The 22,992-nt window shown below is 32.9% G+C and overlaps 1 protein-coding gene across 6 annotated transcripts in view; it reads right to left on the bottom strand.

Moving 5' to 3' along the window:
* VPS13A (vacuolar protein sorting 13 homolog A) overlaps positions 1 to 22,992 on the bottom strand; it is a 317,263-nt gene that overhangs the window by 86,296 nt on the left and 207,975 nt on the right. For all 6 annotated transcript variants that reach the window (XM_007499009.3, XM_056803980.1, XM_056803981.1 and 3 more), the window contains exons 47-51: positions 20,552 to 20,834; positions 18,553 to 18,948; positions 18,004 to 18,108; positions 17,755 to 17,901; positions 10,591 to 10,719 (exon numbers count right to left, since the gene is read on the bottom strand). In XM_007499009.3, coding sequence (XP_007499071.2) covers positions 10,591 to 10,719; positions 17,755 to 17,901; positions 18,004 to 18,108; positions 18,553 to 18,948; positions 20,552 to 20,834 — 1,060 coding nt within the window. The remainder of the gene's footprint in view (positions 1 to 10,590; positions 10,720 to 17,754; positions 17,902 to 18,003; positions 18,109 to 18,552; positions 18,949 to 20,551; positions 20,835 to 22,992) is intronic.

Genomic DNA, 22,992 nt, shown 5'->3' with positions numbered 1-22,992 from the left:
TTGGTTTCTGTGTTTGGGCATCAAATTTTCTGTTCAGGTCTGGTGTTTTCTTTACAAATGCTTGGAATTCTTCTATTTTATTAAATGACCATACTTCCCCTCTAAGAATATAGTCACTTTTTCTGGGTAGTTGATTCTTGGTTGTAGACCTAGTTCCCTTGCTTTCCAGGAATATCATATTCCATGCCTTTTGGTCCTTCAGTGTAGCTGCAGCCACATCTTGTGTTATCCTCACGGTAGCTCCATGGTGTCTGAATGACTTCTTCTTAGTAGCTTGTAATATTTTTTCCTTGGTCTGATAGTTCTTGAATTTCTCTATAATATTCCTGGGTGTTGTCCATTGGGGATTAAGTACAGGAGGTGATCTGTGGATTCTTTCAATCTCCACTTTTCCCTCAAGTTCTAGAATGTTGAGGCAGTTTTCTTGGATAATTACCTGGAGGGTGAGGTCCAGGCTTTTTCTTTTGTCATGGTCTTCCGGTAGACCAAAGATTCTTAAGTTGTCTCTCCTGGAACAATTTTCTAAATCTTCTGTTTTCTGAATGAGACCCTTCATATTTTCCTCAATTTTTTCATTCTTTTGATTTTGTTTTATAGTTTCCTGTTGCCTTGTGAAGTCGCTTTCTTCTAATTATTCTTTTCTGGTTTTTAAAGACTAAATTTCATCCCTGTCTTTTTGGTCATCCTTCTCCTTCTGGTCTGATTTTCTTTGGAGGTCATCTTTCATCTTCTTTGCCTCATCTTTCATCTCCTTTGCCTCATTTTCAAGCTGATTAATTTTGATTTTCAAGACACTGTTTTCTGTTTCCAGATAATGTATCTTGCTTTTTAAGTTCTTTTCCCAGTTGTCTTCAGCCTCTCTTAATTGTGTTTTGAATTGTATTTTGAGTTCTTCAAAAGCCTGTGTCCAATTCACTGGAATTTCTGTGATTTTGCTTGGTGTTCCTTGATCTTCCTCTGTTACATTTGCTCTTTGTTCATTGCCTGGATAGATGCTGTTGATTGTAATTTCTTTTTGCTTTTTCTGTTGTTTGCTCATAGTTGCCCCTTCTTTTCCCCCTTTTTTAGTTGCCTGCACTCTTGCTCCTCTCATTATATGCAGGATCTGTGGGTTTGAACTTTTCTATCAACCTTCACTATTGGAGCTTAGCAAGGCTCTCAGAGCAGTCTGTGGGGGAGGGGCGTTGGAGCTAGAGCTTCCCTGCCCTCTGAAGACTTGATTAGATTAAGCCCAATGGAGTTGAACTTGCTGAGATGGAAGTGCCCTGAGGCCAAAACCTCAGGAAAAGGGGGGTGGGCAATATGGAGTGTCACAGCTGCATCTAGGCTGCCTGCTCTGTGCATCTTCTAGAACTATTTCCCCACTGCCTGTGTTCAAAGCCCTGAGCCTGGCACAGCTTTGCCCACAAGATACTCCCTCCAGACTAGAGCCCTTGCCCACCCAGAGATTCCCACCATTGCTGGAGGTTCAGTACAGTAGGTGGGGAAGGGGTCCCGGGACTTTCCTTCTTCCTTCCCCTTAAACCCAAGTGTTCTCAAATTCAGGCTTTTTGGGGATGTACCTTTTAAGTTGAGTCCAACAGGAGGGTTCCTTGGCTCTGTCCTGTTGTTAGGTTTGGTTTTCAGTCCCCTAGGAGCATTAGGTTTTTAATTAGGAAGGAATGGTTTTCAGAGGTCTGAATTTTCATTGCCTCTATCTATACCACCATCTTGACTCCACCTCCCGAAAGATTTAATTTATAGCACATGTTGGTCTCCTGGGCAACATACCTTCTGTGAAGCAGAGAGGGTGGGAAGGGTCTAGGACACTTGTGGATGGTACTTATTAAGTAGATATGAAGAAAAGAAAGCTAACATTTAAAAGATTTGTAATTCATTTATGTACAATCATTTATGTACAATTTTCTTTGTACATGGAAATACTTGTTTTATTTGGTTGGAAGTAAGGAAAAAAAGGAACAAAAGAAGGGATGAATGAAGGGTTGAACACTGTGATCATCTTTGCATGTCATAACTTAAGGAATTTGGGTACCCAGCGAAACACAGTTGATGGTGAAGGGTCCTGAGTCCATGTTATTTAAGAATCATTTGAAGGAACAGAGAACATTGAACATAGCGAAGATGTCCATAAAGAACATGACAGTTGTATTTTTGTATAAATTTTGGATAAAATGGCTAAATCTTGTGGTTACATTTGACTAAGGTTACAAAAAACTTTTTTTTTCCCTTTCATAGGAACTTAATTAGCATTTATGAGCCAGTGGCTATACTAAGCAGTGGGCATATAAAAAAAAAGTAAAAGACAGTCCAATCCCTCAAGGAAATTAGTCTCTTGGTCACAATCAACAATTTTAATGAAAGTGTATTATATAGAGGTTGTTTGTTGGTTAAGTGATTGATACATCAAAACAAAATATTCCTCTCCCTAAATTTTAATCCACAAATAAGCATGTCTTAAGCATCTATCTGTCAAACACTGTGCTAAATATTAGGGATAAACAAAGATGAAATAGTTTCTATTCTCAAAGAGCTTATATTCTGTTGGGGGTAACAATATATTAAAAAAAAAAGTAAAACTGAGTATATAAAAATTATTTTTGCTGGGAGGTAGAGCCAAGATGGAGGAATAAAGGCATGGACTCATTAAACATTAAAATAAAACCTAAAAATGATTTCTGGAGTGGCAAAACCAATATAAAGCCAGGGTGAAATAATTGTCCATCCCAAGACAACTTAGATGGCTAGCAAGAAATGGAAGTTTTCTTGGACTCCTCAGGCACCAGCAAGAAGCCCTAAATAAGCATTTGTGTCTTTCAGAATCTGTCTGATTTTAGATGATAATTAACTTTCCCCAAACATGAAATCTACTGTGCTATAAATACTGTACAGAAAATAAAATTCTTAAAACTAAAACATTTTTAACCTTAATCTCACCTTCCACTGTATCAGATGGCAATGTGAGGGCATTGTACTCCACTGCTGTAAATCTCTCCACCTTGGCTGCCCTCTGAAAACCAAGGAAGAGATTGCTGAACTTTAGTCATTGCGGATGGAAGATACCAAGACTATAAAGGTCTTGACATCACCTCTGCCACTCTTGTCCTTCCTGGTAGATGGCCTTGGATATTGTAAAGGATTTACCGGTTTAAATAATCTGTCATTGACATCTGCTTTGTGAGCCAATTGGGATCTTTATAGGTCTTTTAGCCTACAATGGCTGCAAATATTCCAGAATTAAATTTATCCAACACTTTTATTTTCTCACTAAGCCACATCACTAGCTTGGCATGCTTGGGCTTAGAGATCAAAGCATTTGCACTACATTTTTGGACAGAACTTCACCATAAAACTTAAGTTATAAAGGCAAACAATGAAAATATGCAATAAATGTACACGGAGTTCTTCATGACAGTCAAATGAACAATATCAGTGAAGGGTATACTAGGATACTAGTCACTCCATAAACTTGGATGCTCACATCTCTCCTTTTTTTTCTTTACTGCACATAGGCATGAATATATGTGGTTATCAATACAACAATTAAAATAAAGTTATTAAGAAAATCACAGAAGTTCTTGATGTTGAAAAAGTTAACTGCACAAATGATGAAGAATGACTCTGTAGGACAAGAACCATGACAGATCATATATCAAAAAAATCCAGAAAAGAGAGAGAATACAAAAATAGACCGTGGTAAAATGCAGTACAATGATTGAGGAATGAACATGAAGATTTTAAAAAGACCATTAGATTTAGCAATGAATACGTAACTTAACTTTGGAGACAGAAATTTCAAGTAAGTGATGAAATCACACAAGTCAAACTGCAAGTAGTTGAGGGGAGAAAAAACCCAGCAGATTTTGGGACATCACAAAAAAAGGTGGTTTTAGTCATTTTAAGAGCAAAACAAAGAAATAAGAGATTTCTATTGCTTCAAAAAGATGATATAAATGGCAGGGACCAATTTCTCAAACCTATTTGTTTTCATCTTTCTTGAAGTAAGGAAAATGATCACCTCGGTAAAATAGAATGCATATCATTAATAGAGATAAATGAAAACAAAGGTAGGAGAAAAATTAGAAAAAGGATAACATTATATAAAAATGTGTTCAGGTCTCTAGAGTCAAACCTTAAATTATAAAAAGAACTAGAAGATGCCAAATAACCTTTAAGAAGAACACCACCATTAGGTTCATATCCAAAGAAATCAAAAAAGTGAGAAGGACCTATTTCTACAAAAATCAGCTCTTTTTCTAGTGGCAAGAAACTGAAAATTGAGGGAATATCTATCAATTGGGAATTGGTGAACAAGTTGAAGTATATGGCTGTAATGGAATAATATTGTGCTATAAGAAATGGTGAGCTGGAGAACTGTAGAGAAACCTAGACTTGTGTGAATTGATGCAGAGTGAAGTGAGCAAAACCAGGAATGAACTGTACACAGCATTAGCAATATTATATGATGAAGAGCTATGACTTAGCTATTCTGAGCAATATAATGATCCAAGACAATCCCAAAAGACTCATGATGAAAAAGTGACATCTGCCTCCAGAGGAAAAAAAAACTGATGGAGTCTGAATGCAAGCTGAAACATACTATTTTTCACTTTATTTTCTTCATTTTTTGTCTTCTTCCAAAACATGACAAATATGGAAATGTTTTATATAAGCACACATGTAACCAATATCAAATTGCTTAATATCTTAGGGAGAAGAAGGAAGGGAGAGAAATAGGAACTCAAAATGTTAGAAAACAAATGCAAAAAAAAGTTTTAATATGTAATTTGGAAAAAAGAAAACAAAAAATTAAAAAATTAAAACAAATGCTAGTTGATGGATTGTAAAAAATAAAATTAAATAAATCTTCTGAGTAACCCTAAAGAAAAAGAAAGATGAGAAGCTCATTCTATTAATAGGCTGAAAATACAAATAAATGTGAAATGTTATGAGGAAAAATGAGGATAAATACTAAACTTAGGCTTAAATATGCTTACTATAGCAATGGGAAATATTAATTTAATCATGGTTAATTTGTAATAATTCTAAATATTTTAATTTACTATAGATGCAAACTAATAATGGGATATGTATGCTAAAACATAATTTAAAATTAAACAGTGCTATTATAGAAAAGGACTAGGTTGGCATATAAGAGATTTTAGTATTAAAACACATTAGTATGCCAAAGGGTCATGAGGAAAAAAGAATTAATATTGTGAAAGTAATAGGGAACCTCAGAAACCAGTTGGACACAGAAAAGTTTTCAATGAGACATTTTAAACAGCATGATACATAAAGAATATACTCTAATTTGTCTAATTAAGCCTATATACAAGGAAACTTAATTTTGATGCTATGTTGGAAAATCTAAATAAGAAAAAAAATCTGGTTGAAGCTGAGATAAAAAGGGAATTGAGTACTACATGGGGTAGGGAGTAGGGAGGAATAAGAAATTTGGGATTGAGCATAGGAATCAATGTTGTTTAAATTCCTGCAAGAAAGAATAGAATAGAAAATATCTTTGGTGACTCATGGAATAGAGAGAGAGAGAGCAATAATGCTATTGTAATAACCCAGGTAGAAGGTGAAGAGGATTTCAATTAGGAAGGGACTTGGGTGGGGAGAAGGGGAAATATACAAGAGATATCGTAAAGATAAAAATGACAAGATTTTACAAATGATTAGATATATGTGTTGAGAATGAGGAGTCAAGGATGACACTTAAGTTATAAACCTCGGTGACTGGGAAGTTGGTGGTGCAAAGTTCAGAAGAACTCAAAAACATTTTCTTCTGTTTAGAGCATGTTGAATCTGGGGTAGATGAGTGCATATAATTTGAAATATCCAACAAGCAATTGGAGATGTGGCACTGGAGCTCAGAAAAGAGATAAGAGCTAAATATAGAAATCTAGGAGTCATCTTCATTGAGCTAATTATTAAAACCATGAGATTGGATGAAATAGTAAGATAGAGAAAAGGGATCAAGACATGCACAGTTGTGTGGCATTTTTGAAAATTCAGGGAAAAAGACTGTAGAAGTGGTCAAATTCATAGGAGGAAAGTCATGAGAGTAGTATCATGAAAATCTAAAGAGAAAGCAACCTAGATGAGTGAGTGATCAACTGTGACAATGGCTGGAGAGATCAGAAAGGAGAAGAACTAAAAAACAGTCACTAGATTTGGCAATTGAAAACTCATTAGTAACTTTGAGAGAGTCGCAGTCTATTTATAAGGTTAGAAGCCAGACTGAACCATATCACACTGCTGTTATACTTATTTTGTATTCTATTACTAATCTTTGTTCCCTTATTGACAAGGTTATTAGGTTGGTATATCAGTAACATTTTGTAGAAATAGTTTGCCTAGATTTTAACAAAGCATCTGGCAGTCTCTCACTAATTTTAGTTGAAAAGATTAGAAAAATATTTCCTAGACAGTAGTAGATGACAGATGAATTCAGAACTCAAATGACTGAATCCCATTAGGGATTGACACTGGGCTCTGTGCTTAGTCCTATAATTTTTAAAAATTAACAAAATTACTTGGGGAAAAAAATCAAGGATGGGAAACATTGAATTCTCAAAATAAATAAAGCTAAGATGCTGAATGACAAAAATTGAGATTCAAAAATATATCAATATCCTAGGATGTAGGGGCAAATTTAATGAGGCAAAATTGAATGAGGATAAATGTTGTTTTATATTTGGATTAATAAAATTTAGGTTGGTAAGCAGATGTATAGTTTAGAAAAGAGTTAACCCCCCCCCCAAAAAAAAGACCCGGGATATTTAGTGAATATTCTTGATCTTATTTCATATTATATTATTCAATTCTAGTTAAACTAGTCTATTAGTAATTCTTCAAAAATTATAAATCTCAGCCTCTTTCTATATGTAAACCTTAATGTCTGTTACATTCTCTCTCTCCTCACCTCCCCATTAAAACTCCCAAATTCCTTCAAAGCATAGTTTAGGTAATGACTGTCCTCATGGCTACAACAGGAAAGTGAGGCATGGTAGACAGAGTCTGGGAAACTGCAAGACATAAAGAAATTTGTGGAGTTGTGTGTCAACATAAAAGCTACATATGGTAAATTTTCACTAATCAGAAACCCAGATCTGAAGGCAGCAACTTGAGAACAAGGTTGGAAATCATAGCACAAGAGTATGTCAGCATGAAGACAGCCATGGGAATACAGGCTGTTCTCCCACAATAGAATGGAATTTCCTTTAAAAGTAGGGTCTATTTTCATTCTGCTTATGTATTCTCAGTGCCTTTCACTGTCTAACACAAATTGTTAATGTTCTAATAATTTAGAATATTAAATAATAAGTTTGAAAAATAAACTGGAATAATAAACTCCAAATTGGTGAAAATAATTCAAAGGATGGAACACTAAGGGAAAAATAGAGACAAGAGAAATTTAGAAAAGCAGTAGTAACTTATTATTTCTAGGGACTTTTAAAATAACTCAAATAAAAAATAAATTAGAAAGTACTTTGAAAAACCATCAAACTTTTACTCAAAAAAGCTAAAAGTCTCTGAATATTTCTAGTACAGGTCTATAAAATGGAAGAAAGTTTGATTTTTAAAGGTTCTTTCCTATGTGGTTTTTCAGTTTTAGCTGATTATGACTCCACGGAGCATCTCTTGACAAGAGATCTGGAGTAGTCTGCCACTTCCTTCTCCAATGGATTAAGGGAAACAGAAGTTAAGTGATTTGCCTAAGGCCTTATGGTTAGTATCTAAAGCTGTATTTAAACTCAGATCTTTTTGATTCAAGGTCCAGTGCTCTATCCACTGAGTCAGTTGGTGCCCATGATTCTATATGACTCTAAATCATGCTTAGGTATAATGATTTATAAAAGAGAGTTGAGAGCTAGGTGACAGGTGCATTCTAATTTCTATGATTCTGTTTTCAATGATTCTTTTTATAAAAAGAAGAGATCCTAAAACAGTTATTTAATGTCTCTTCCATTGTTCTTGTCTTTAACAGAATGGAGAAGAGACTTCATGTATGGGTGTGTGTGTCTGTAATACAAATCAATAACTACATTTCTACATGATAACCTAAAGCACATTAAAGCTAAGTCACGGAGAACATAGATAATTAAGATGAATGCAAAATTAGGGCTAGAACACAGCTCTCCTAAATTTCAGTCCAATTCCCTGGATCTTCTGATTGCACTGAATAAGATAGTCAAACCTAAGCTTTTACAATATCAATTTGGAAGCAATAAAGAGAATATATTGGAGAAGGGAGAGCCAGGATCTAAATAAATACTAATTACAAAGTCACGGCAATAATCCAGGAGAGAGGTAATGAGAGCCAGAACTAGGGAAGGTGATCAGGTGAGTACAAAATGGCAAAACGTGGCAACTGATTATATATGATAGTGAGGGAGAGTGAAGTGTAAGATAACTATTAGATTGTGAACCTGGGTGACTAAATGATGGAGGTAGTTTCAAAAGAAACAGGGAATGATAAGGAGACAATTTTCAAATCTACGTATTCTGTCCTGATTTCTCTTTGAACTCCAATCTCAAATCTCCACCTGCTTTTTAGACATCTCAAAATTGATATCCAGTAGAGTTACAATATATCCACCTTTCTCCTTTGACACTGCCACCACTTTGGTACAGGCCCTCATCACCTCATGCCTGAACTAATGCAATAGTCTGCTGGCAGGTCAGCTTGCTCTCTCCACACTCCAGTCCATCCTCCATTCAGTGACCAATGGGATTTTCCTAACACATAAATTCAACCATGTCAACTCCCTCACCCCAACCCATGCAACAAACTCTAATGGATCCAAAATCCTTCACAAAGTAGGATTCCTCTACCATGACCCCTTTCCAGTCTTCTTACAATTCACTCCCCCTCCCCAACATGCACTCTGATGCAGTGACATTGCTCTCCTTGCTATTCCATGAAAAGACACTTCATTTCTCAGCTGTGAGCATCTTCTCTCACTGTCCATAATTCCCAGAACATTCTCCTTCCTCATCTCAAACAACTGACTTCCTTAGCTTTCTTCAAGTTTCAAACAAAATCCCATCTTCTACAAAGATGCCTTTCTCAACTCCTCTTAATTCTAATGCCCTCTCTTAATTACTTCCTATTTTTCCCATATATAAATTGTAAATGTTTGTTTACTCGTTGTCTCCACCTCTATAATGTGATCTCCTTCAGGGTAGGGACTATCATTTGCCTATTTTCCCATCCCTAGTGCTCACCACAGAGCCTGACAGAGAGTAGGAACTTATAAGTATTTGCTGAATGAGTGAACCATTCTCTTGTATCTTCTCTTAGCTCTAAAAAACATCCCCTAAGAATTTCATTTGGTCATATGAACCTCATTCATAGGAATAGAAATGGATAGAAAAAACTGAACAAGCCACTTTAACAAATATTTTAAAACTCTTTAAACTCAAATAATTCCCTTGTTCTAATTGTTGCATTGAGTGGCTTTACTTCTGTAATGTCTTAGGGAGACTTAGGCTGGATAAACATGTCTAAGAATCTTTTGCATAGAGAAGAGAATGGAACCTGAGAGCGATGGAGAGAGAAAAGGAGGAAAAAATACAGAGAGAAAAGAAGGACCTGATCAGGCCCCTGGGACATATCTAGTAACATGTGAGGAGTAAGCCTAAGCATAAATATAGAATATGTTGGGAAGGCCCAGGCATATTGTCAAACACTGAAAAGTGACCTTAACTTGATTAATATGCACTCTGTTAGTATTAAAGTATGGGTTAATAAGTTATGTAACAAATAAAAAATTGTGTCATAGAAATATACAGAATGTATATAAGATAGAGAAATTCTGTTAGGAATGGACATAGGAATTTGGAGGAGAGGAAGAATAAAGGGAATGAGTTTGCAGTCATAAGGCTTTTCAACTAAGCCAGAAATAAGAGCAGGGATATGTATCAGGGAGCCTGGTGGATCTACAGATAGATCTCTAATTCATAAAATTCCTTCCTAAGTGGCCAGAATGATAAGTAGTTCCTATAGGAAGCAAAAAGGGGCAGATGGGCCTGGGCTGGGAAAGCAGCCTTTACTATGAAATGGTTTTGTGAAAGAGCATTTTGACATGAATACAGGTAAAAAAAAAGTATAAAGTTCCATTTAAGCTATAATTTACTGGGCTGGGAGAGCAGAGGAGATTCTTACATATTTGGCACAAACGGAATATGAAAAAGGGCCTTTTAAAAACTAGAACAATAAAACACACACTAAGATATATAATGTGCCAAGAATAACTTGACTCATTCATAATTTTAAACAGTAAACAAGAATTAACTTTGTCAATTAATTATAGTGATGTGATTAAGAAATATAAATCCTTATTCAAAGACAATTATAATTGCCAATTGGAGAGAATAGTTGCAGTTGAGTGAAAAGGTCTCACTCAAGCTAGCCTTTAAAGAATTAAGAAGAGATTTTTAAAAATTGAAGATAATAGAATATGTTTCATTTTTACAGAGAGGAAAACATTTTAAACATTAATATATATACTATTATTTTTATTCCAAAGTTAGAGTGCCATTCAGTACTTTCTCTAATAATTTTTAAGAGTCACTTACTTTGTTGCCTAGATGCAGTAAAATGCAATTTTCTTGCTTGTTCAAATATATCTTTTTGGGAGGCTCTTCACTGTTTTCAACTTGAATCAGCAGTTTATTAGAAGAACTTTCAGGCCAAAATGGGATACACTAAAAAAAAAAAATTAAATATTGACACATATATATAGATGTGTGTGTATATGTATATACAAATATATGTATATGTACATACATTTCTGTGTAGATGTATAAAATAACCACTAATTACTTTCTATAAGCATGCTACACCTGCCAATTAAAATAAGCCCTAAATCATTTTTGTTAATTCTACAAATGGGGGCAGTTAGGTGGCTCAGTAGATTGAGAATGAGGCCTAGAGATGGGAGGTCCTAGGTTCAAATATGGACTCAAACACTTCCTAGCATTGTGACCCTGGGCAAGTCACTTAATAGCAATTGCCTAACCCTTTCCATTCTTTTATTTGGAACAAATCCACAATATTGTTTCTAAGACAGAAGTTAAGGATTAAGGGGGAAAAAACCTACAAATAGAGGTGGGGTCAAGACTGCAGAGTAAAGACAGGAGTTGGTTTTAATAATAACAACATAGATAAACCATGGGTTAATTTGATTATACCAATTTCAATAATGAATAGTAATGCAAAAATTTTAAATAAAATACTACTAAGGCCAATACACCAATATATCACAAAGACTATATACTATGAGCAGGTGAAATTTATACCAGGTAATGGTAGAGCTGGATCAATATTAGGAAAACTATCAGTATAACTGACCATATCAATAATAAAACCAACAAAGTCATATGGTTACCTCAATAGATGTAGAAAAAGCTTTTGACAAAATACAACACTCATTCCTAGTAAAAATATTAGAAAGCACAGGAATAAATGATAAGTAGTTTTTTTCTAAAATCATCAGCGAGCATTACAAAGCCTTCACAATATGAAAAGGGTTTTGTTAAAGCCCATTGTCACCACTGTTTTTTAGTATTGTACTAGAAATTCTTTAGTTTTGTACTAGAAATAAGAAATTGAAAAAATTAGAATAAGCAAAGGAAATAAAACTATCAACTAAAAACCAGATGAAATAATTAACAACTTTAGCAAAGTTGCTCTATATAAAATAAACCTACATAATTCACTAGCATTTCTATTCATCACCAAAAAAGTCCAGCAACTAGAGAAGTTTCATTTAAAATAATTGTAGACAACATAAGATATTTGGGTGTCTGCCTGACAAAACAAACCCAGAAACTATATGAAAATCATTACAAAACATTTCTCATACAAATAAAGTCAGATCTAAACATCTGAATAAATATTAACTACTCATGGTTAGGTAAAACAACAATAATAAAGATGACAATTCTACCAAAATTAATTTACTTATTCAGTGCCATACCAATCAAACTACCTAAAAATAATTTTATACAGTTAGAAAAATTAACAAGATTCATCTGGAAGAACAAAAGATCAAGAACATCAATGAAAAAATGTCAAGGAAGGTGTCCTACATATACCAGATCTCAAACTGTTTTATAAAGCAGTAATAATCAGAACAGTCTATTGTTGACTGAGAGTGGTAGATAGTGGAATAGATTTAGTACATAATATACAGTAGAGAATTACCAAAGATAGACCATTTGATAAACCTAGAGATCTTAGCTTTTGGGACAAGAATTCATTATTTGACAAAGATTGCTCCCCAAACTGAAAAGTAGTTTGGTATAAACTAGCTATAGACCAAAATTTCACATCATAAACAAAATAAGGTAAAAATAGATAAATGATTTAGACATAAAGGGTGATACCATAAACAAATAAGGAGAACATGGAATATTACCTTGTCAGATCTATGAATTAGGGAAGAATTCATGACCAAATGAGAAAAAGAGAGCATTACGGAATATAAAATGGATAGTTTTAATCACATTAAATATAAAAGATTAGCAAAAGTCATGATGAAAAGGAAAGCAGAAAACTGGGGGAAATTTTTTACGAGTTTCTCTCTTAAAGGCCTCATTTTTCAAATACAGAGAGAATGGAGTCAAATTTATAAGAATATAAATCACTACCCAATTTATAAATGGTGAAAGGGGAGTTTTCAGATAAAGAAATCAAAGCTATGGTCATATGATAAAATACTCTAAATCACTACTTATTAGAGAAATACAAGTTAAAAGAAGTCTAAGCACATGTAAGATTGGCTAATAGACTAATATGACAGAAAAGGAAGATGACAAATATTGGAGGTAATTTGAGAAAATTTGGGACACCTATTGGTGGAGTTATGAACTGATCCAATCATTCTAGAGAGCAATTTGGAACTATGCTTAAAGAGCTATAAAACTGTGAATACATTTTAATTCTGCAATAACACTACTAGGTCTATATCCCAAAGAGTTTTTTTAAAAAAGAGAAAATGACCTGTTTGTACAAAAATATTTATAGCAATTGTTGTGGTGGTGGCAAAGAATTGGAAATTGAGAGGAAGCCCATCAACTGAGGACTGGGTAATAAAGTTATCATATATGATTGTAATGGAATAATAAGTAGGTTAATTTTGGAAAAACTTAAATGAACTAATATAAAATGAAAAGAGCAGAACTAGGAGAATATTACCAAAGTATAAGCAACTATAATTGTCTTAGCTATTTTTAGTAATACAAATGGACCAAGACAATTCTAAATGCTCATGGCAAAAAATGCTATCCAACTTCACAGAAATAACTGTTGGGAGTCTAATGCAAATTGAAGTATGCTACTTTTCACTTTATTTTCTTCAATATGTGCTTTCTTTTAAAACATAACTAATATGGAAATATGTTTTGCATGCATGCACATGTATAACCCATGTCAAACTGCTTACCATCTCAGGGAGGGGTAAGAAAGAGGGAATGAATTTGGAACTCAAAATTTTAAAAGACTACACGTTAAAAGTTATTTTTACATGCAAGTGGGAAAAAATAAATTATTTAAAATGAACTCCCTTCAGTGATGCATATCATAATTCATCCATATCTGATGATCCTATGCAACTTATACACAGACTCTCAAAAATTTTGGCACAGAAAGTCCACCCAGAATACAAAAGGCCTTTATTGCGGTCATCTTTCATCCTTTCTATACTAACAGCCCATTTTCTACTTCTATCATACTTGCTCCTTTTCTTCTACAGAACTCCTAATTGGTTATATGTAGCATTGTGCTTACAACCACCAAATGTTTCCCAATGCCTTCAGCCTGATCTTCATTTTTAATTGTGTGGAGGAAACTGAATTCTACATCATATAGCCAGATAGCAGCGCCATTAAAATGGTAATATAAGAAAAGATATGTCTTTCCTTTCATGGAAAGATTTGTCAACAAAACTTTTCAAATTTTCAAAGACAGTCCAGCCTACATTCTTCCTCCACTGTGAATCTATCTTGCAATTATTTTTAAAATATCTTCAATATCCTTAGGATATCAATTCAGCTTAATTCAATAGGCACTCAGTAAATTCTATCCAAGTTCCAGATACTGCATAAGTTTCTGAGGGAAGAGACAATAAAATAATAATAATAAAAAACAACAATAAAAGTAAAACAATAAAAAGTCCTACGCTCAAAAAGAGCCTGCTGAGGGTGAAGGTGGAGAACAGCAGTCACAAATGAATATACATCTAAAAGAAAGTTCTTTGTACTAGTGATTTTAAAAATTAAAAAGCCTACTTTTTAATTTTAAAAATTAAATAAACTCGATTGGGCTTAATATTCTCTATACCTCTCATTAAGTTGTATAACAAAATGTGCTCTGCTTTAGGAAATCATTCATCTGATGTCATTTATTCTAGGTAGAAGACTTTCACACAAGTCATTTATACATCTTCTACACAAGTCAGAAATTGTAGCTTACTTTTAACAATAGTCTTTCCACTGTTTTTTGGGTCACTTGTAATTCCTATTTTTGGAAGATCATGCTCTATGTTCATGGCTATACATAATCAGTGAGAAGTTGGCATTAAAGAGATGGACTTTTATGACTTGGAAATGTGAATAAAGTCCTGAATCTCAGTCTCTCCTGCAGCATGGGTTTGGGGAGAGGGAAGAAAATGATAGGTCTATCTCAAAACAAAAACTGAGCCACACAAACATCTGGACAAAGAAGCAACACATAAAATAGAAATGACTGTTTGGAGACGACAGAAAAAAGAACCTGTAACACCAAGAACAGAAATAGGTCTATATATGAACACTATTGTTCCAAGATGGTAAAACAAGGTTGAATGAATTAAACTAAAGATGAACCAAGGGAATGATGTACACAGATACAATGAAGTCACTACCCTGAGAATGGAGATTTATTGTCAACTAGATATACTTAAGACAATGCATCCTGACAAATAATAATTAAAGCAAGATCTCTGGGGAGAAAAGAGTCAGACCTGTGATTATCGCATGGGGAACAAGGAAGAAGAAAGGGTTAATGCACACAAAAGAATTTATACTGTGAGTGGAGATTGATGCTCCAGGAGGAAAAAAAAAATGATATGTGACAATGTATGTGATATAAGGTGTACATATTTAGAAGCCTGGACTATGAGAATGCATAGCAGGCTTGTGCCTTTTACCTCAGGCAATAAAGACCGAAAAAAATTCTCAAATAAAATCCAGGTTCATTTATCTATTGTCTGTGGTTCCAAGGACATAGTAAAGGGAGAAGGGCTAAAAAGTAAGTACCAAAGAATCATAAAAATGCTGTGCAATTTTCCACATGTTATCTAGTAAATTGGCTTCTTCTTCTGGGCCAAGCTCATCATTCATCTGTATATCTAGCTGTAAATCAGATTCTGGGCAACAAGCATTGTTTTTCCATCAGGATTTTCCAGGATAGATGGTTAAAATAATCTCTCTCATATGACTGCTGTTAATGAGGGAGAGAACTGGCAGCAATCTGGTTCAGAAAGTAATCACTACAACATGACCTGCAAAAAGAAGCATCTAAAGAATCTCATCACTAATATGATAATCCTTTGGATTGTATTTTATAAAGGACATTGTTCTTTGACCCTAGTGAATGCACTAGTGTGAGTACATAAGTTTTATACCTCATCCCATGATAATTCTCACCAAATAACAGAAAACAGTAACATCTAAAGACTTGTCTTTCAGAATGTTGATGTAATTAAAAACATCCTTTTTGAGGAAAGCCTTTAACTTTTGGATTAGTGAGTCAATTTTTAGGAATTAAATAAACTCAAAGAAGCTTAATATTCTATTTCCCTCTCAATAAGTTGTACAACATAATGTGCTGTGCTTTAGAAAATCATCTTTGAAAGCCCTCCCCTTTCTTTCTCCTGCTTTTTATCAAAGTTATATCCTTAGTGTAAGCATATGAATCGGTAATGGTCAATGCTTTTTCAGCTGTCTTTATTTTTGTAAAAGTATTAAGATTTTTTCATTAAAAACAATTTTTCAATTCAATCTTAAAAGCTTCTACAATTATTTTGTCTCTGGCATTGTTTTTTTCAGTTTGTTGTGTATAGTTAAACTCCCTACTCCATCTTCTTAACTTCCAATACCAATATCATTGCTTTACATATAGATTTAGAGATAAAATCTAATTAGTGACATTTTACTATCACCATCACCAATAAGACAGATTTGAGAGGGGAAAAAGAGACTGGGTCTTTCACTTTCATTCATGATGGAAATGCAGTGGTCATCAAAAGACCCCATCCTACTTCTGATCAACAAAGAACTTGAACTTGCTCTCTTTCTGGCAAAAGTAGTTTGCCCTTCCTTAGGCAGCCTGAGATCCCTTTATTCCAAAAAATGGTTCACTATTATTGTTATCTAATAGTACTGCCACTCAAATATCTTTTGCCTGCTGGTCAGCTGAGAATTCTTGTATAAGATCTTGAAAATGGAATTATACACCGAGTGTTGTCTTCAACTGCCATGCTTTTCTGATAGGGCTTATATTCATTAAAACAACACTAAAAAAAGGTATTTTACTGCCTTGCCACTAATATCAAAGAATGATTAGGCTTTTCAATATGACTTACAGCTGAAAATTTCTGTGTATATTGATTCACTGCAAGGGGGCAGGCGCTCCATGAGAGCAGGAACTTTTACTTTTCTATTTGTTACCCTAGTATTTAGCTCAATTCTTGTACATAGCAGGCACTTAAAAAACAATTTAATTCATTCATTCTCTTGCTACCTTTCCACAAGCTATCTACAATGTTTAAAACAGACTTCCTTCCTCACTTCTATCTCATAAAATTTCTAGCTTTCTTCAAAATTCAGTTCATATACCACTTCCCCGCATGGTATGCTTGGAGAGCAGAATTTACCCCATTCTTTCTCTTTTTCTACCAGAGTTGACTCAGAGTAAGAGCTTAACAACGATTTTTTAAAATAATTAATTAGCAAGGAGATTAAATGCTGGCCAATTGATATTGTTTAGACACTTTTGTTGTCCTCATATTTTATTATAGAGACATAAAATAAAATGGTTAAAAGTCTTTATATTAATTCAATTTCCCATTTTTCAAGTCAGTGGTTTAGTGAAACAAGCTTGAGTTGTTATAATTATACTCAGTATCTTATTTCATATGAGGGACAAACTGTTTTTTAGTGGGTAGAGAGTCAAGAAAACAAATTTAAAACTAGGTTCAGACACCAACTAATAGTTGTATGAGAATGAGCTAGTTATGTAACCTCTTATGAAGCAATTTTCCTCATCTGTAAAATAAGATTAATGATCTTTGCAGTAACTTTTGCTATGAAGAAACCACTTTGTACATCTTAAAGGACTATAAAAATAACCTAAAATTTTTTCAATTTATTTTGACATTTGATATTATCTATCATGATAAAATTAAAAAACCACTCATTCCTAGGTTAATTATTCATGGTTCAGATCAGCATATATAGGTACAATGATATTCTTTACTATATCACTAAACCTTTTATGTCATAATCTATGCTTTATTTCAATGTTTCAAACTTAGCAAAGTAGTAAACAAAGAATATTTTTCTCTCACTTTATACATGCCCATAGTATTCTGAGAAAAGAACTACTTTGTAGAAAGAAAAAATTCTCACTTGGTTGTTACTGGTACCCATTTAACACAGTAGAATAAAAAGAGGTAAATTTGAAGTTCATCTACCTACCTCCTCCAAATCAAGAGAGATCCATTTTTCATTTCCCTCTTCTGATACTCTTACATGGTATTTACTTTTGTTTTTTATTATATAAAAAGGAGTGAAAGTTACAATTCTGGTAAGATTAAAACTGCTCAGGTCTATGGTTACACCAACCTAAAAAAAAAAAGAAAAATGAAACACATTTCATTATTTTTATGAGCTCATATGGTATTCTTAAGCATTAATAAAATAATTGAAATCATCACATTGACTCACTTGATAATCCATTATTGTGCCTTTACATTTAATCGCTCCATGACTGCCTACAGTATCAATTGAGAACTGGTCTGACAATTCACTATCAGTCACCATAAGCTGAACCTAAGAAAGAATGGAAAAAATATAAATATATTGCTAAAGTCAGAGGACTAAAATATTTTTTATAATTCTTCATTAATGGCACTTGTGAAAAATATCAAAAAATATTTCATTAACTCCTCTATTTTCAACTAAACATAAACATTAATAATTTTAAAGTCTGAAATAATTTAATAAATATTGCTAGTTTTTAAAAATGGAAGCTTAACAGTATCAAGAATTGCTGCAACAATTCACTTGTATATGTGTGTGTACGTACATACACAAACATATACAAGTGTATACACACACATATACAAGTGTATAAATGAAGGTTATTATAAACTCATTTGATACTCATAAGAAGATTAATGAGGTAGGTGCTATTACTATCATTTGACAAGCAAGGAATTAATTCAGAATTCTGAAGGGCAGCAAAGGAGAGATAGAAAGTCTAAAATTAAATACCTTGTTATTATTAAAAAAGTGTTTAGGCTGGAAAGAAAAGAGTACTGGCTTTTTGTAATCCGGAGGATGCTTACGATGAATCCCATCTGCTTTGTATTGTAGCATCCGACCAGTTTTATTCACCATCCAATAAGGGCTGTGAAATGCTACAATTGCCTGACCAGTATTATAAGTCAAGTGAATGGCAATAACTAATTCTGTCTTCTCTATCTCAGTGACACATCTGAAACTAATAAAACTGATGTCGTGTTGATTAGACCTTATTTGATATTCACTTTTCCAATCCTGGTCAAGATAATTAATTAACTTTAAATGTAGTCTAGTTTTATCCAATTCTGCAGTACAGATCTGGGCTGAAGAACCCTCCTCTAGGGTGAAAACTCTAAGTTCATTTCCCTGTAATAGAAAAAAGAAAAAAGTATTACTTCTGAATAACATAAAAAGTCTACTTATATTTAAGACTATCCCCATGTTCATGATAAACAATTAAAATTATGATGCACATAAATGATGAAAAACAATATTAGAAAATCCATATTGGTACAGCTATCTTGATCAGAAAATTTAACAGATAAGCCTATTTCTATAAGTGTCTATAGAACATCTTATTATTACAGAATGAATGTTTAGATTCAGAGACACAGAAAGCAACGAGAAATTATTCCTAGAATAGTAGAGTAAAAACTGGCTAGAGTTATGTGTGGGAGTCAGGATGGATTGAATAAACTTGATGGCAAATGAATCAGGTAGTTGCCTTCTACCACTAATGCTCACAACTGCCATGTAAATAAAAGTTGAAAAGGGGGTAAATTGGAAAACAGAAAAATATTAAAGAGATATAAAAAGGAAATAAGAAAGGAGGTAAAAGGAAAAGGGTAAATTGAGAATAGGAAAAAGAGACCTAGGATGTACTTACAGCTACAGTTTCAAAAAAATCAATAGAAAAATACTTTTACACTTTCAGTAAAATAACTAATAATATGATATACAAGTCATTTTTTTCCTTGGGAGAAGTTGTCTTAAGAATGGAGTAAAATTTCCCCAAAATATCAATTTCATTAAGTAATGTCATAAGGACCTACCATCCTCATATTGCACTAGGCCAAAAGAAATGCAGTTTCTGCTAGCTTTTTTTTTTTTAAACCCTTACCTTCCGTCTTGGAGTCAATACTGTGTATTGGCTCCAAGGCAGAAGAGTAGTAAGGGCTAGGCAATGGTGGTCAAGTGACTTGCCCAGGGTCACACAGCTGGGAAGTGTCTGAGGCCAAATTTGAACCTAGGACCTCCCGTCTCTAGGGCTAGCTCTCAATCCACTGAGCTACCCAGCTGCCCCCTTCTGCTAGCTTTTAAAAGATATTTTAGAAAAAAAGTTCATTATTTAAAATAAAAGAATTAATAATATAAGTTTTCCTTTCTTTTGAAATAAGTACTTTATAGATTTCCTTAGCTTTGCTTTTTTTTTCTTTTTAGTACTACTCCAAATTTTTTTGTGGCAGGTACTGAAAACTAATTTTGTTATTTTTAATTTTTTGACTAATAATTTCATCAGTATAGGAAGGTCCTGAGAAGAATTTTCTTTAGCAGTGCAGAGTAGCATCTTCTCTGTAATTTATAATTTCAGAGAGTTGCTTGTCTGAAATCCATTAGAAGGTGAGTGACTTACCAAGAACCCCAAAATCAGTATGTGTCTAATACATGAGACTTAAACTCAGGGCTTCCTGACTCAAAGAAAAAATCTCTAGCCACCATCCCAGACATTGATATATTAGGACAGTAATATGTTTCATAGGTGACATTTTGAAAACATTTCTATTCGACTGGTACTGGTACACCAGTATTTTCTCATTTTAAAACTTTTTGCATTTTTTTCTATTACCCTACATATTCTTTTCTAGTGCTACAATTTAAATCAGAATGGTATTATTCTTAATTTTTTTCTTTCCTACTTTTTATCAAGTGTCAATGAATAAATTAAAGATACAAAGTATTTTTTAAATACCTCTATATAATAAGCAATTTTATAAGGAAGAAAATTGCGGAGAAGAACAGGAGGCCATAGATGAATTACATATGGTAAATCCCATCCGTCTTCTGAATACACCGACAGTGATGTCAATTGATCTTTTTCGGGTACCATATTAATGATAAATGATTTCTTTGTAGAGTGTGACGGTTGACATTGCTTTTCTAAAAGAAACCCTTCATGTTTTATAATTTCTTCGAAGCTGATTGCATCACATGATTGATATTCTTCAACTTCAGGTCTCAAAAAAAGGATTGATCTATTGGAAAAAATGTAACTTGTAATGACTTTGAAATGGTTCTTTAAAAGCAAGCTAATATATATATATAGCTTTGGAATAACATAATTAATTACTTTATTTTACTATGCTTTTTAAAAAACTTCCCATGGAGTTATTCTATTTATTAGGAGTTATAATTAATCATATTATAATGTGTCTAGATGTAACAATCTGGAAAGTTACTCAAAAAATGTATATGCTTAATTAGATAGTAACTAAATGCAATAGATAGATTACAATTATTTTGTATGGAAGACCATATTGTTTTAATCATGGTTTGGATAAGTAAAACAAAAAAAGCTCTTTTTTAGACAGGTATACTTTCTATATGTGGTTTCCATGCAAAGATCATGCTGTAATCCAAATTTTGATCATAAAAAAGTTTTTGTTGAAGAAATTTATAATTAACTTGAAGTTTACAGATAAAATCTATTTAGTTCACAAAACTTACTGAAAGCAAAGAATAAGTGAGGAAACTATCTAGGCCTACTTAAAAGACAAATATGCATACTTCAATGTAAAAAGTCATAAGATTTTTAGTAGTACAAGTCCTTAATCACTGGATGTTATGTATAAAAATACAACACCAGGAAAAACAATCATCAAATTTATAAATTAAGAAGGTTTCACTTCTAAAGTAAGGGATAATCATATTTAAGTTCTTTAAAATGTCAGTACATAAAAGTATTAAGGAAATGAAACTTTCTGATGGAGAAAAAAAAACAAAAAATGTATTGGCTAATTATAAACAGTTTTAGTCAAGTCAGAATATGGAATCCTGCTATTTCTGTAAAGTATTACATGAATGTGAATGAAGATTATAATTCCATTTAATAATTAAAATTAACTTGGATCTCTCAAAAGAAAATGTTCCTTGCAAATTTTTCATTCTATACTCTCATATTAGCTTATTATACACATATGTGTGTATTTGAGGGATACCTTTCATGTTTACAACATTTCTAGACATATTCTACTCTCCCCACCTTTCCAAAGAGATCTTCCTTGAAAAAGGATAAAAAGAGCTGGAGGGTTTAAGAGGGCTATCTATAGAGTAAATTTAATCAACATATCAACCAAGTGTAGTACTACACTACACATAATATTTCACATTACTAGTCTCCTCCCTCCTTCTTACCATAATTGCATTCATTTTATTCATATATAAACTATTCAATTTTATAGAATTGTAATGATCTATTTTATTTTTAATTGCTTCTGCTTTTTAACATTCTCCTTAATATGTAACATACAAACACATACATATATATAAATACTTAAATATATGTGCATGAATGTGGATAATATATACATACTATTGCATTTGTGAATATGTAATTATTTCTTATAACATTCTAAATATCTATTTTGAAATTACGATGTATATGATATGTCATGTTGGCCTAAATCTGATTTCTACCAAAAATTTCCAGTAGTATTCATCATTTATATAATTTCAGTAAGCAAACACTGAGTTATTGAATTCAATTTTTGATTCTGACATTTACTTATCAGTGTTCCAATGAGATATTTTCCAATTTTTTACACAAGTGCACTACCATTTTATGATGGTTACTTCCTTAACAAAAAAATTATTTGAGATCTTCCAGGTGCTATTCTTACTTTCTTTTTTTTCCCCCTTTTAATTCCCTTAAGATTTATGACTTTTACTTTTCCCAAATTAATTTTGTTGTTATCCTGTTTCATTTCATAAAATATTCCTTTGGTAGTTCAATTTATACACTGTAAAATCATAAATTAATATGGGGAGTAGAATAATTTTCCTTATATTAATACAGCCCAATCATGAACAACAAATATACCCAGAAATTAGCAGTCATTCTTAAATTCTTTAGATTTTATAATCATATTTATGTATAATGTGTATTATTACAATAATAATGATTTCTATTTATTTTATAAATGTGGTATTTATTCTGAATAAGGCTTTCCTTAATACTGTTAAGTGCATCACCATCTTCCCAGCTATAAAGGCTCACAAACTGAAGAGAAGACAGTGATTCCTGTTTGCAGAGGCTATATCTTTCCTATAAGACAGGAAGCTCAAAAATGCAAAACTAAAAATAATTATTCATTATTATGGTATACTTCCATCCTTATTTAGATATTAATCTCT

The sequence above is a fragment of the Monodelphis domestica genome, chromosome 7 (genome assembly GCF_027887165.1).
Source record: "Monodelphis domestica isolate mMonDom1 chromosome 7, mMonDom1.pri, whole genome shotgun sequence".
NCBI classification, from domain to species: domain Eukaryota; kingdom Metazoa; phylum Chordata; class Mammalia; order Didelphimorphia; family Didelphidae; genus Monodelphis; species Monodelphis domestica.
The sequence above is the reverse complement of the archived record's forward strand: the minus strand, read 5'-3'. Positions and strand labels throughout refer to the sequence as shown.